Source organism: Calonectris borealis, chromosome 18 (genome assembly GCF_964195595.1).
Source record: "Calonectris borealis chromosome 18, bCalBor7.hap1.2, whole genome shotgun sequence".
In the NCBI taxonomy this organism is placed as follows: domain Eukaryota; kingdom Metazoa; phylum Chordata; class Aves; order Procellariiformes; family Procellariidae; genus Calonectris; species Calonectris borealis.
The window spans coordinates 4,133,285-4,147,647 of record NC_134329.1 but is presented as its reverse complement, the minus strand read 5'-3'; the positions used below and the strand labels follow the sequence as shown (position 1 = coordinate 4,147,647).

At 43.5% G+C, this 14,363-nt stretch overlaps 1 protein-coding gene across 1 annotated transcript in view; it reads left to right on the top strand.

Moving 5' to 3' along the window:
• Positions 1-10,751, top strand: part of CIT (citron rho-interacting serine/threonine kinase) — a 74,484-nt gene extending 63,733 nt beyond the window's left edge. Inside the window, exons 38-48 of the mRNA XM_075167261.1 lie at positions 284-364; positions 576-711; positions 1,971-2,110; positions 2,992-3,084; positions 4,837-4,945; positions 5,066-5,194; positions 6,047-6,127; positions 6,751-6,829; positions 6,945-7,127; positions 7,979-8,282; positions 8,767-10,751. Of these exons, the coding sequence (XP_075023362.1) occupies positions 284-364; positions 576-711; positions 1,971-2,110; positions 2,992-3,084; positions 4,837-4,945; positions 5,066-5,194; positions 6,047-6,127; positions 6,751-6,829; positions 6,945-7,127; positions 7,979-8,282; positions 8,767-8,790 (1,359 nt within the window). The 3' untranslated portion in view covers positions 8,791-10,751. The remainder of the gene's footprint in view (positions 1-283; positions 365-575; positions 712-1,970; positions 2,111-2,991; positions 3,085-4,836; positions 4,946-5,065; positions 5,195-6,046; positions 6,128-6,750; positions 6,830-6,944; positions 7,128-7,978; positions 8,283-8,766) is intronic.
• Positions 10,752-14,363: the final 3,612 nt, after the last annotated feature.

Genomic DNA, 14,363 nt, shown 5'->3' with positions numbered 1-14,363 from the left:
AGGAAAATTTCACTGCTCCAATGCAGGAGACTGGGGGAAACGGAAAGGATAGGGACAGAGTTTAGGTTAACTCTGATCGGTTTGCCTGACTGCGTTTCAGGTAGATAAATGTTTACTATTTCTTTTGTAGGCAATATCCCCACAATTTTTAGCGTTCTGAGATAAAGAAATCTGTGCCAAGCTTTTTGCCTGTCTGAAATGATGACCTTACATTGTTAAAATACTAATAGGAAAAGAGATAAAGATTAACTTAACAAAAAAAAAATCTTTTTGTTGTTTGCAGAAGTTGCTTGGAAACTCCCTGCTGAAGCTAGAAGGTGAAGACCGTTTGGACATAAATTGCACAATGCCCTTCAGTGACCAGGTAATGATAATATTCAGTCAGGCCCTTCTGAGTATTGGGTATTTCTTTCATGGAAAGGGTATCTTAAGAGCAATATGTGTAATTATATACTTGTTTGTTCGTTTGTTTTTTCTCTTCACTGCTCAACAGTATTGTCCAAGTTTGCTCTTGGAGCATTCCTTGTTCTCCTCATGTAAGTACTATCTTTATTTTTCTCGTGTTGTCACTGTAGGTAGTACTGGTGGGTGCAGAAGAAGGTCTCTATGCCCTGAATGTCCTGAAGAATTCCTTAACGCACATCCCAGGAATGGGTGCTGTCTTCCAAATTCACCTCATCAAGGATCTGGAGAAGCTACTCATGATAGCAGGTAGGGGGCTATATGTTACCATTTGTCCTGCAGTGAATATATGGTAATTGCTTTGTACTGCTGGGAGTACTGCAGTGCCGGGCTTTCCTTTGGATTCATTACAGCCTTTTTCTTTTTTTTCATCAGCATATTGTCAGGAATCAATTACTGTGGTTAACACAGTATTGTCTGAGGCTTTCTAGTAAATGAATATGTGAATGAAGGCTCAGTTAAACCTTCACAAGAAAGTGATTTCCCAGTTTCCAAAGCTGAGGGAGGGAGGAACCAGAGACAAAACATTTTCAGCTTAGGAGTTAGTCGTCATTTTAAGTTCAATTTTAAAAGTGTTGAGCTGATCAGAGAGCATCTCTTTTCCTAATCACTACATAACCTTTCTTTTTAACGTCGTTGACCATTTGAGGACCACGATGTGATCACTGTGGCCTAGGGCCAACAACTCTTCACCTCTCTTGCTCTAAACACTAATCCATGTAACAAAATTGGGGCTTCTTTCATGGTTTATTTAAGATTCCCTTAGGAAAGGAAAACTAGCTTTAATCTCTCCATCTGTGGTGTTCCAGAGATAATCCTTCCTGCACTGATGTAGGCATGCTGAACATTAGGGCGTATCTTCATCTGAAAGCCCAAATTATCAAGTGTCTATATGACATTTGTAGGGAGTGAAAAACAAATTCTCTCTCTTGTTCTGTTTGTTCTGCATTTTTCCCCTTGTAAGGATTTAAGCTGTCCATGCTTGCTTTGTTTCAGGGTAGCAGAGAAAAAAGCAATTGGAAAAAGAAAACCTCACGCAAAATTAGGAGAAGGCTATGTTACTGTATCGCTAGACTTCCGAGAGGAACTGGGCTTGGCCTATAATGAGATTTATTGGAAGTCCATTGCTGGTTCTGTTGGCACAGAGAGGCTAAAGCACCTTTTACTTTAAGAAGTTCTGAAGGGTAAAATAAGACTTCCTGGCTAATTTTGAATAGTGTCCTAATGAGGCCTCTGTTACTGTGACCTACTAGACCTTAGCAACACTAATAATCCACAGAGAGAATGGTTGTTCTCCCAGTGGATTCACTGCCTGTTGTGTGGTTGGGTTTTTGTAAGTTTTCCGTTTCACTTTTAATAGGAATAATATGGGATGAATTCTACATGGCACATTGTGACTGTTACCACAGTAACAGCCTGTAATGATAAGCTGCTGCTTGGGTAACAACAGACTTTTGTAGAGAATAGGGAGTTTTCCCGTGACAAAACGTAACCATTTTTGTTTCCAGGAGAAGAAAGGGCTCTGTGTCTTGTTGATGTAAAGAAAGTGAAGCAATCTCTAGCCCAGTCTCACCTCCCAGCCCAGCCTGATGTCTCACCAAACATCTTTGAGGCTGTCAAAGGATGTCACCTTTTTGCTGCTGGAAAGGTAGGATACAGCTCCCTCATGCCCCCAGACCACCCTTTATACGGCACTGAGTTTAATATTAATGAAATCAGCACCTTTACTTCACTGGCAACAAATCCAAGGTCTATATCCTTCTTTTAAATCTTTTTCTTCAAATCAGAAGAGTATAGGGGCTGAAGAGAGGCTGAGCTGGAGCCAGTATGGAGGATCTACTACAAATATGAATAAATTCAGTCAGGATGACATGATGGTATAGTCTAAACTGCTACATAATAAGAAATACAGCACAGCATAGTATAACTGCCTCCTCACAGCTGACTTCAATTTTGAGATTTATAATCAGTGAATTCCATCCATTGTTAGTTCTTGAATCTCATTTAACAGTTTCCAGGCTAGCAAATTTACTTAGGTGTTTGCGTCTCTTGATAACGCTTGATATTTACATCAATTCCCAGTTTTAGCATAGAACATTTAGCCACAGCAAAAATTCTCATTAACAATTAATTCTACAGACTACTTTGATTACAAACTGAACATCATTCATTTCAAGATGACGTTTAAGATAACAGTTTCAGGGGTTAAAATTTAGACCTAACCTGTGTGAATTTCTTATCCCTTTTAATGAAACATTTTTCTGTTGAAAATCTTCCAATTTTTTATTAACTTCTTTCAAGTATAAAAGAAATCATAGAAGCAGTTCAAATTCACATTCTTTTTTGAGAATGTGAAGAGACTTTTCATTATTTCACTAATTCACAGTAACTACCCTATTAAAAAATGTACTTGCCCATCTCTGCAAAGTTCTTTTTGTGGCAAGAGGTACTCAGATCCATTTCACACGCTCAGCATTAGAATTTACTCTGTATTACCATCCTGAACTGTGCTTGTAATCTTCTTTTCAGGTTGAGAATGGTCTTTGTATTTGTGCTGCCATGCCCAATAAAGTGGTTGTTCTGCGATACAATGAGAGCTTGAGCAAGTTCTGTATCAGAAAGGTGAGTTTAGTAATTCCCTCCAGTAGCTAAGGTAATTCACAGATTGCACTAAGACTTTGCTTTGGAGCAAACATCTTAAACCTTTTTGCATGCATAAGAACATTTGTTTGTCAGCTAAAATGATAACAAGCTGCAACATGCACTGACTAAAACTGGAGTAGGCAGCAATTTCCTTTAATAAGAGTTGGCATATTTGGAGAGATGCAGAACAGAACTACGCTTTTCTGAGATACTGGACTCAGCGGTAATCATACCCTCGCTTATTTACCCAGAAAAGGCTTTCTTCTTAATTGTCCAGCAGTGTTCCCTCACCTCTGTTGTCTTTGGAGAAATCCATAACAAACGACTTCTCTCTTCTTTGCAATTGAGGAAGCAATGGGTATCTGAATTTACTTACTGTACCAGTGAAAATCAAAGGGTATTTGGTATGATTCCATCACAGGATAGGCAGCTGTTTCCCATACTTACCCTGATATACGTGTACTTTCTCCTGGCCAGCAAACAAGGCGGTAAGATGTGGATCTCACGTGGCTGTGTGTACGCCTCCTCTGTATGTAGCCCTGTCCACCTGCAACACCGGTACTGTACGGTGCTGGTACGTGTATTGCTTCATTCTGCCGTGCATGGGTATGAAAAGCAGAACTACGGCAACTCTTCCTCAGACAGCCAACTGCAGGCAGATAATACTCTGAGCATCTAACCCACTATTCCTCTCGAAGGCAAGTCCAAGGAATTGTCACGAATAAATTTTATATGCTCATACACATCCAGAAAAAACCAAAATATTAGGCATCTCTCCTCAGAACAGAGAACTTAAACACTCCCTGCCTTAAAATGGGCTGGTACCCAGAAACGCATGTCCTCTCCCATTCACAAATCAGGGGATGTTCAGGTCAAACTACATATCCCTGTGAGCTTCTGCAGGTTACGTTGAAGGCACCAGTTCAATTTACAGCTTGACTGAGGCTTTTATGCCCACTGAGTGCTACACTGGCACTGCTGTAAGGCAGCAGCGTCGGCACAGTAATTCAGATGTAAAGTAAAGACATGTTCGATGGAGAAGATCTTGGCACAATCAATGCGGATGCCAGCAAACCTGGAACATCTACAGGCATTGTAGCTGATACCAACTCCCGCTCACCATGGAGCAGCAGCCGGCAGGAAACACTGAAGATGTACAGTCACCGTCCTCTGCTAGTGCCGCCATTCGCCTCCATACTGCCAAGGGCTTACACGCAAAACATCTAAAGGCGTGTTTCAGAAGGCATGTTTTCCTTATCTTTACTAATCCAGACAAGTGAATTTAGATCCTAACAAGATGGCAGCAAGCCCAGAATATGCTCTTCTGTTCTGCCAAGTAAATTTCCAGATAAACTAGGAATTATGCAAGGAATCTTGTCCTCAGAAGATCTTGGGATCCCTGTGTTGCGTCAGGCTAACCCACAGAGCTATCCTACCTGTTCAATGACAATACAAATCTTGGTGGACAACATATCTGTGTTACGTTGTACAAAGAAGGAAAGAAGATGGTGTATGTTTGTCTTCCTTTTTGCTTGAGGAGCCATCAAGCTAACTTCTTAAGTGTTAACTGCAGAGATACTTTGCTTTTGAGAGACAGTTAGTGATTTTGAGGTTGCTGTCTCTCCCTTTTAAAGCAATAAATGTGGCAATATATAATCTTCCAAAATAAGAAAAATCTGTAAAGTGTTATAGGGAACTAATACAGGTCCGTACTTTCCTCCTCTTTTCCAGGAGATCGAAACCTCTGAGCCTTGCAGCTGCATCCATTTGACCACTTACAGCATCATCATTGGAACCAACAAGTTCTATGAAATTGAGATGAAGCAGTATACACTGGAGGGTAGGAGACATTTCCTGAGGAACACACCAAGTGGCTCCACAGATGCTTTGGTGGGGCTTTTCTAAAGCAGTTTAGAAAAAAAAACGTTGGTGCTGATCTTTTTCCCCATTCTCTTTGCAGAGTTTCTGGACAAAAATGACCACACTTTGGCCTCTGCTGTGTTTGCTGCTTCCACCAACAGTTTTCCAGTCAGTATCATCCAAGTGAACCCAACGGGGCAGAGGGAGGAGTACCTGCTGTGTTTCCACGGTAAGTGTGTGTGGTATGGTTGTGCAGTTGTTGCACTACATCTGCTCTCTCTGGTACGCGAACTGCCAGAAGGTACCCAGTACTGTTGTGAAGGAACGCTGAATGGAGACGACTTTCTAGTACCTGGTAACGAAGATTTGTTGAAGACTGTGAATCTAAGCGCCCTGGAAGAGTTGTGGCTGGTGGTTTAAACAGTAAGACGCACAGCGCATTGGCACTAAAATAGCACTTGTTGAGGTGCTTTTGGTCAGCTTGCTTCTGGCTTAAAAGTTCTCCATGCCTGTGGATCGGTTACCACGGTAGGCTTCTGTGCCTAAAGGGAAGGGATTGTTGTCAATGTTAAGTGCAAGCAGGTGTTTGATTATCCAGATAAAATGTTAAGGGGTTTTCAACCTTTGGCATTCTTGTCTGGTTTCCATACAGACAGATGAGACTGTTTAGTCTTCTTGTGATCAAATAAAAGAGGGTGTTATTTTTTTGTATAGCTGCTTTTGTTGGTCCTCTAGGATAGTGTCATGGAGGTGCACAGGAAGGCTTCAGCAGCTCACTGGCAGTAATTTTGGGTGACTTACAGTAGGAGTCTCACAGTCTTCCCAACTGTAGATTAAATAATAAACTTACCTTAATTGGTATAGCGAGACCTAGAATTGCAGTACCTTTCAGTACTGAAAGTACTCCTACATGTAGCCAATTCAATGTCAATTAGAGTAATTCACAGCACTCTAGGATTTGCAAGATAGTAAGCACCCTGTCCCTGCTCACAAGCCCAGGGTCAATTGCCTTTGTCACTTCAAAAATAAATGAATTAAGTTCGGGCACGTGCTCATGACGTGACATTACTTTTCTTGGCAGAGTTCGGTGTCTTTGTGGATTCCTATGGAAGACGCAGTAGGACAGATGACCTGAAATGGAATCGCTTGCCCTTAGCTTTTGGTAGGTGTTGAGGGACATTCACTTGGATTATGGAAATTATTGAAACCAGGAAGCACCCTTGTGGGACAGGTACTCTTCACTCAGCGCTTCCGTTTCTTCTTCCCTCTCCCAATTCTCCCAGAAACTGTGGAGATTTTCCTATGATTTAAGATAATTATAAATCCAAATGGCAAACCTTCTGAAGTATAAACAATTTGAGGAAAACTAAACCAAAGTTATATTTCCTTAATGTTCCCCGTCTGACAGTGACTGAACTGGCTAGTGGAATTTTTAGTGATGCTTGGAAGTTTCTGAAATAGTCAAGAATATATAATGTCAGTGTGGTTCCCTCCGGCCTTTCGCACTACGCAGTGGGATTTTATTCAGTTAAGAGTCTGTATTTATTGCCTCTCTCACCATTTTTGGTTAGTAAAATTCTAGAGATACAGATCGTTTCAAAGCAACAATTCTTTAAGCTTGCATCTCGTTATTTAGTAATAGTGTCCATGTCTTATTACAGAAAAGATATTCCCTTAATTTTCCTAAGGGGCTGTGAGGCTCTGTTGTGCTCACTGATGCTTTTTAGAAGTTTTTAATAGAGAATTTTATTTTGTGTTTTTCCTCCCTCTGTGATGCTCCTTCAGCCTACAGGGAGCCCTATCTCTTTGTGACCCACTTCAATTCCCTTGAGGTGATCGAGATTCAGGCACGAGCTTCTCTAGGGTAAGTTGTTCTCTTTTCATGACTTTGAACAGCATGCGCTGCAAGAGTATGTGTACTTCCCCGGAAAAGGGACAGTGTTGTCATAGTAAAGGCTTTTTCCTGCAATTTTACCCAGAACTCCTGCACGAGCCCACTTGGAGATACCGAATCCGCGGTATCTAGGGCCTGCAATTTCATCTGGAGCTATCTACTTGGCCTCCTCCTACCAAGACAAATTAAGGGTGATTTGCTGTAAGGGCAATCTAGTGAAGGAGACCAACAATGAGCAGCACCACAGAGGATCTTCTGCTACACGCAGGTATGATGAAGTCCCTGTGTTACGGTCCTTGTGCACCTCGTAAGCAAACTTCGCTCCAGATGGCTTTTTCCCCCGAAATGGGGGGGAAATGTTGGATGCCCTGGTTCCATTCTCAGAGACAGAGGCTGGCGTTAGCCAGCTGTTGTAACACTGGAATGGAACAAGGAGTAGAGTCACTGATGTTTTAAAATCCAGAAGGCAAAGAAACATTAGCTCTGTAGGAATATGCGGGTAATCTCCTCCACAAATGCTTTGTCATCTTCAGCTGGTTTACTTTTATGTTGTGATATAGCTGTGACTTCAAAGCTTGGTGAGCTTAGATGCTATTAATATGACACTAAACATCGATTGACTGTAACACTCTCTAAAGCAGGAGCCCTTTCCTCTTAAATAATGACTACGCCTTAGGGAGACAGCGTTGGGAAGTTGTGATATGATCTTATTCTGTTCAGCAGAACGGCGATACTTCAGCCAGGTGAATAAATACTGAGGTTGATAGTGCCACTGTGCGCTGGAAACTGAGAAATTGAGGCTTGTAGCTCATCCTAACCTGGCCTGAACATGCTAGAGCTACTGAAAATTTTGTATGTGAAAAGACATGTATCAAATTTTAGTGTACTTTTATATGGAAAAGTATACTGCTGAAGTAGTTTTGTGGCCTATACATAGACATGACTTACATTAGCAATTTACTAATGTGGCTACTGTAATGAATACTCAGCTATCAAAATATCTTGGCTCAGGGAGGTCTGATGCTGGGTGTTTGGGGAAAGTTACATTTTTGCTAAAAGAAAATGTAACATGAGGTTTTTGTCGCTCAGCTGTTCGCGTCCATTATTTTTGAATGACAGTAGCCCTAACAAGAGAGGTCCGCCCACATACAACGAGCACATAACCAAGCGGGTAGCATCAAGCCCAGGACCACCGGAAGGTCCAAGCCACCCTCGAGAACCAAGCACACCACATCGGTACCGCGAGGGAAGGACAGAGCTGCGGAGGGACAAGTCACCTGGGCGACCACTGGAGAGGGAGAAATCTCCAGGCCGGCTCCTGAGCACCCGCAGAGAAAGGTCCCCTGGAAGGCTGTTTGAAGAGAGCAGCCGAGGACGAATGCCTGTGAGCGGTGCCAGAACGCCCCTTGCCCAAGTCAATAAAGTAAGTCAGGAGCCTGGGGCACTTCTCTGTTCTCGGGAAAAGGCAGGTACTGCAGAAGAGCTGGTGGTACTGTAAAGTACAAGAGCAAACCAAATCTCACCCCCCTCAACTTCTATTAAATCAGGGCACATATGCTGTAACTCACTGGCCCTGTGCACACCTTCCCTTCTGCTAGTTCTGTAACTGCAAAAGCAGCTTGACTCTGGAACAGGCTAAAGTCCTCCAGATCTGAAAGCAAACAGAAGTCGAGTTATTGAGGACTTGAAGGGGGACAGTGTCTGGAGAAAGGAATGTGGGAGCCTGCTGTGTTCAGCGATGCTGGTAGTACTTGCCTTTGCCAGAATTATGCCACCTAGAAGCAAGCAGGCATGCAGCACTCGCTCAGCGGTGGCAGCAGTAGTTAGGCGACGTACTGCTGCTGGCACCTGTGCGCACGTGAGAAAAATATGTGCAACCTGTAACTGTCTTTTTATTTCCCTGCCAGGTCTGGGACCAGTCTTCAGTGTAAGTCTCAGCTAGACAAAGTTACTCATCTTGACCTGCAGGAAAAAAAAGGAAATATACTGAGTATATGCACTCCATATGTCTGCTGCCCAGTTACCAAAACAGCATTCCTGGGCCACAGCTAGCTCTGCATCGGGAGACGTGACGCTTTTGAAGATTGTTCGCATCTCAGTTAATTTCTCTGCACTTTCCTGCACTCCTGTTTTTGCACTTTGTACCACTGTTACTCTTTCAAGCAGTTCATGAACTTTTTGTATTCACTTTAGTCCCTAGTAGTTCATCAAAGAAATTACATGGGACTAGAGTCCCGCCCCAGGTCTTTAATGTGGTTAGCGCCCCTTACCAGATAATTGATCACAGTTCTGAGACGTGCTGGGAGTGCCTGGTGGCCTGGAAACAGAAGGGCCAAGGTGAGCGAGTCTTTCAATAGAAGGTGTGATTGGATATTCTCTACAGAACACAAGAAAAATGACTTCTGATTAGTCTGTTCACCTGCCGCTTCTGAAAGTTATTTTGTTCTCACTAAAATTGCTCTAGAGCAGCTCTGATGGGGAGGGAAGAACCCTGCTTTAAACGATCCCATGTGCCCTGCCCTGAGACAAAGTGCATTACCGATAAGCTACTGGGGTGTAAGACTTTATCCAGGTCTTCTGCATGACAGTTCACTGCATGCTGCTGCACCATCACTGGCTGCTCTCTCCTTTTAGGTTGCTTTGCTGAGTAGTGTATTGTACCTCACTTGTAAATTAACTGAAACCTTTAGATTATGCTGCAAAATAACCGTTAATTACTCTGGAAATTTGGCAAGGAGGAGTTAACGAGCCTTATTCTATGACAAGAATTAGAGTCACACTTGTCTTCTCCTCTCAGCATTGAACGTGGTCCCTTCAGACACGACACCGTGGTCCTGACAGTCCCGGGCTCCCCAGAGGGAAGAGCAGCCCAGGGCTGGCTCTTCCCGTGACCTGTAACTTGTCGTACAGTAAGAACCAAATGTCACGGCACAAGAGGATACTCACAATGAACAGCTTTAGCGGTTACTGAACACGCCTTCGCCTTTGCTTCTGCGTATCTAACCTCGAGCCATTTATTGCTTTCTATTCTCTTTTGCTGTGAACATGAAGCAGAGAGCAAATGATTTTCAAAGCAGGTTTTGACCATTCAATCTGCAATAGCAACATTCTAAGTGAACCACCATGTTCTTTACAACTAGAAAGAGCAAAACTGCATCCAATCTTCCCTTGGCCACACTCAAACTTCTGCTAGTCCCTTGCAAGCCTGTGCTAACCTGTTCTAGAAACCCATAACAATTCAAATGCCTTGTCAGTGTCCTTTGGCGAGTTTCATGAATATTGTATTCTGTTCTCTTGTCTGTTGGGTTATTTTAGATCAGATGATTTGGCAGGAAACTTGGTGAAAGTTTTTGTCTCCTGGTCTGAATATTTTGAAAGGTCACTGAGATCAGTCTTTAAATCTTTGCATCTCATGGAAGATCTTCAAGACCTCAGAAACGGGCTTGTTGAGTCCTGAAAGTGTATATCTTGTGTCTTGTTCGTGAAATGCTTCCTGCTATAGAAATAGCTCAAAGGACTGTACATATTTACAAGAAACTTTATATTCGTAACAAAAGGGAATTGAATTGGTTTCTACTTTTTTATTGTAAACTGTGCGTTTTTCAACACTAGCTTTTTGTTTTAATGGTGGTTGTGGACAGCCATCTTCAGACACTGGAGGGGCCTCAGCTTAGTCCTCCTCGCTCCCATGAAGAAATATTGTAACATTAAATTGCAATTGAAGCTTGTTAGCATAAATGAGGTTTTAGGTCTCTAAAAGTACAGGATTTTTCTTCATTACCTTTTTATTATTGACAAGGGAGGGAACCAGAGGGACAGTTCAACACTTCACCTGGAAAGTATTGAACTTTGTTGTTGAACGATAACCAAATAAAACAAATAACTATCTTGACTGGCATGGTGAAATGAACGCTTCCTTCTACATAGAGTAACACTGAGCCATCCGACCATTGCACCCAGCATTAGAGGCTGTGTAATCTATAGGCGTCAAAGCTTACCAAAGAGCTAACCTTGACAATATCTAGCATTGTAATAGTCGTGATTCCCTGAACACGTAGCATAAGTGGCTTCACAAAAACAAAGCATGTTCATATGAACTAAAACAGGTGGATTTGTCCAAATATTTTACTATAGCAGCAGTCGGCTGCAAACACCTACAGCTAAATTCTGCCCTCGTGTACTTAACTAGTGATATGGGTAGAGGTAAGACACGTGTGAGTATCTGGGAAAACAGTCTCGCCCTGGTAAATGACCCACACATCTTGAGCTGGAAAAAACATCTTGATTAACAATAGTGTGATCTAATGACAGGTTTGGGATTTATCCCAGCAGTGTACTGGTAGCAAAGCGGACGGAGATAGTGACTCATCCACCACTGTAATACGCTGGTGCTTTAAGGCCTAATAGCTGCAACTTTTAAAAAAAAACACACATTCACAATTCAAGTCAGATTGAGTACAACCTGCAGAGTTACTGTACAGCTTAACTTACACCTGCTGGGAAAACTTGCTAGATCAGACTTAAATGTAAATACATCTATTTTTAACTGAACCAGTTTTTACAGGGTCTGAAGTATTCTTTCACAGGAAGAGGTTTTTAATATTCACACTGCTGCCTACAGTAACTTAATTTGTCCTCCTACTGTTCCGTGTTCATACCCACCCCCTTACCCCAATAAAGGGCTTGTTGGAGGGGGTGTGGGCGGGTTACTAATAGCTCCTCTCACTTTCTGGTCTACATGACATTCTTCATGAAAATGCTCTACATAAAGACCAAGCTGCTTGAGTTATCTATTGTGCCTACTATCTGATGTATATGATGAAATGCTAACTTGTTAAATGTTCCTTTATTTCTATTTTACTGTGCACAAAGAATACTTATTTAAAGCTCATTGTTGCAGTCCTATGATGCATGATCAGAATTGTAAGAAAACTAAAATAATCCAGAAACTGGCGGAGTAAAAAAAAATTATTTATTGAGCCTTTTGATTACCAAGAACCTTGCACCAATCCACTGTCAGCTTGACCACCATGCGCTGTGCTAAAATTTAGGGGGTCGGGGAGGGCAGGGAGCTCTTATTTCTGCCGTAGACACAGAATGTAACGGCTTACTCAAGAGTCCCAAAAATGACTAACAAAAGTCTCTGCCTCTACCTTAAAAAATGTGCTCTCCTAGCAACAGCCAAGAATAAACATAACAGCACAGACCTCGAGATGTGGGTGGGAAGTGTAAGCGAGCTAATAAATCCAACTCTTGACCCAGCTTTTGCCTTTGGAGGGATTTGCTTCATTCCATTACAATAAGGGAACACAGTCTGCACTCACCTGTCAAGCAGAAAACAACCTAGCAAAAAAAAAAAAAAAAAAAAAAAGCCCCCACCCCAAAGTGAAACCCAAATCAACCCGTCTACCTCTTCCTTCATCAGCCGCCCGCCGTGCCAGGAGCCAGCGCTCCCGAGATGCCCCTGCTGAAGAGAAAGGAACCGGGGGGGCTGAGGGGCAGCTCTGGCTCCTGGGAGATGTCAGTGGCGGCCACCTGGTGCCTGCCCCCCTCCGTCTGGGAAAGGCCCTTGGGCCAGCGGCAGCTGTGCTCATTCACCCAAGCAAGCAGAGGAAGGCAGAGGTGGCCACAGAATAATTACTCCTGCAAGCCCGCAGGTGGGGTGCTGGGCTGCTTGCTGGTCACAAAGCCTGGGCCCCTCACCCCGGTTTCTGAGGCAAACGAGCAAAGCTTTTTTTGGGCTGCAAAAGCTAATGGTGCAGTGCCAGCTGCGCGCCACGTACCAAGTGCTCTTTACCATCTGAGGCATGGCTATAGGCTGCAAACTACAAAAAGCCACCACCAAACAGAAAAAACTTTCTGTAACATATTTGGTTCTGCCCTGTGGCTCCACCATACCAACACTGATGAAGAGCCTGGAGTGAGTCATGCATATATGTAACTGGAAATAAATCCACAAAGCTTAGCGAGAACTAATGAGAAGTGTGGACAGTATTGCATACTTTCACCTTCCTTTCTGTTCTCCATTTCTCAAAGTTTCTGCTTCTTTAGTCTTTGACTTGTGAAACATTTGTTTTGCAACTGAAAAAAAAAAAAACAACAAACTTATTAAGCTACCTCTAAGCTCCTCTCTTCTAGCAAAAAAAAATTAGTTCTAGGTCATTCAAATAAGAAACTTGTATCATTTCCCTGCTGGCACTAAAAGCATTTAAGAGGACTCGCTGCATGACTTGTCTGCCAATACATTCTCACATCTACTCTTCTTCGAACACAGCTGAAAAATTCCTTCCCACACGTGCCTCTGCGCTGCTGACGCTTATTCTACCACACAGACTCAGTGCTGCACAAATGCCTTCACCTAGTTTGCTTCTGTAGCCTTCAAGCCGTGCTCAGCACCCTGCAGCACACAGCTCAGCCCCGTCACGCGCTCCGGGGGCATTTACTGCTGGTGCCTTGGCCCACGGTGTCTGGCCAAGCGCTCCCACTGTGGCATATACGCCAAGCAAAGAGCCACAGCCAGGCGCCAGGGCTCACTTGCCCACACCTCCCCAAGCTGCAGGCCCTGAGCCCTCCTTCAGGTAACGGACCGTGACCACTCCTACTACGCCGGCAGCAAAGCGTGTCCCAGGAGACCCCCCCGCCGCTCCTGTGCAATAGCACCATTGCCCTACAAGACATCGGGGCCTGGCGCACCTTTGCTGACACTGCTGTGGAAGGAGAAGCCATTATTTAACACCATTATTTACTATTATTTAACCAGGTTTCTCTCTGGCAGGGAACTGACAAAGAATGGCTGTGGTCACACATTTATCTACCAGCATATACTTCTACATTTAAATTTCTAGGTGTTTTGACTGAGTTCGTTCACATTTCAACAAAAGGCAATCTGTTAAATTAGTTAAGTGGAACTGTTCCAACCTGCTGCCCCTTCTCTGCTATTGATGCATCTTTGCCCTGACCCGACCAGCTCCAGCTAAAAGGACCCCCCACCTCCCCGCCCCGGCACCGCAGACAGGCCTCCCCGCAGAACATGCTGCTCTGCGGTACCAGCACTGGTCACGCATCCCGCGGCCTCTTCCCTGACCGCCTCACAAGTCAGCGTTCTCTGGTGCCAATAAATATGACAGAGGCTGTCCCACTGCACAGCCTAATCCAATGCCTAATCCATGTGACGCCACAAACCATATCCAACCTGCAATTACACGCTGGCAAGGAGAAAGGCTTGGAGAAAAAAAAGTCTGCTTGAAGACTGGCTGGCTGGAACAAAGAGGAGCCGATGGGAGGCTTAAGGCTAATACCAACTTTCTCAGCCCTAAGGAACGGATCGCTGGAGCATGTAAGTAATTGGACCCCTGTTCTTCCTGTAAACGATACGTCACAAATACACACTCACACCTTCCTCGTCTTCTTCACTGATTAACTGCAAGCGGACAAAGTATTTCGAACTGCATCTATGAATGAAAAGCTTGTACAATCCACCGAGGCGCAAAACTGCAATCAAGGG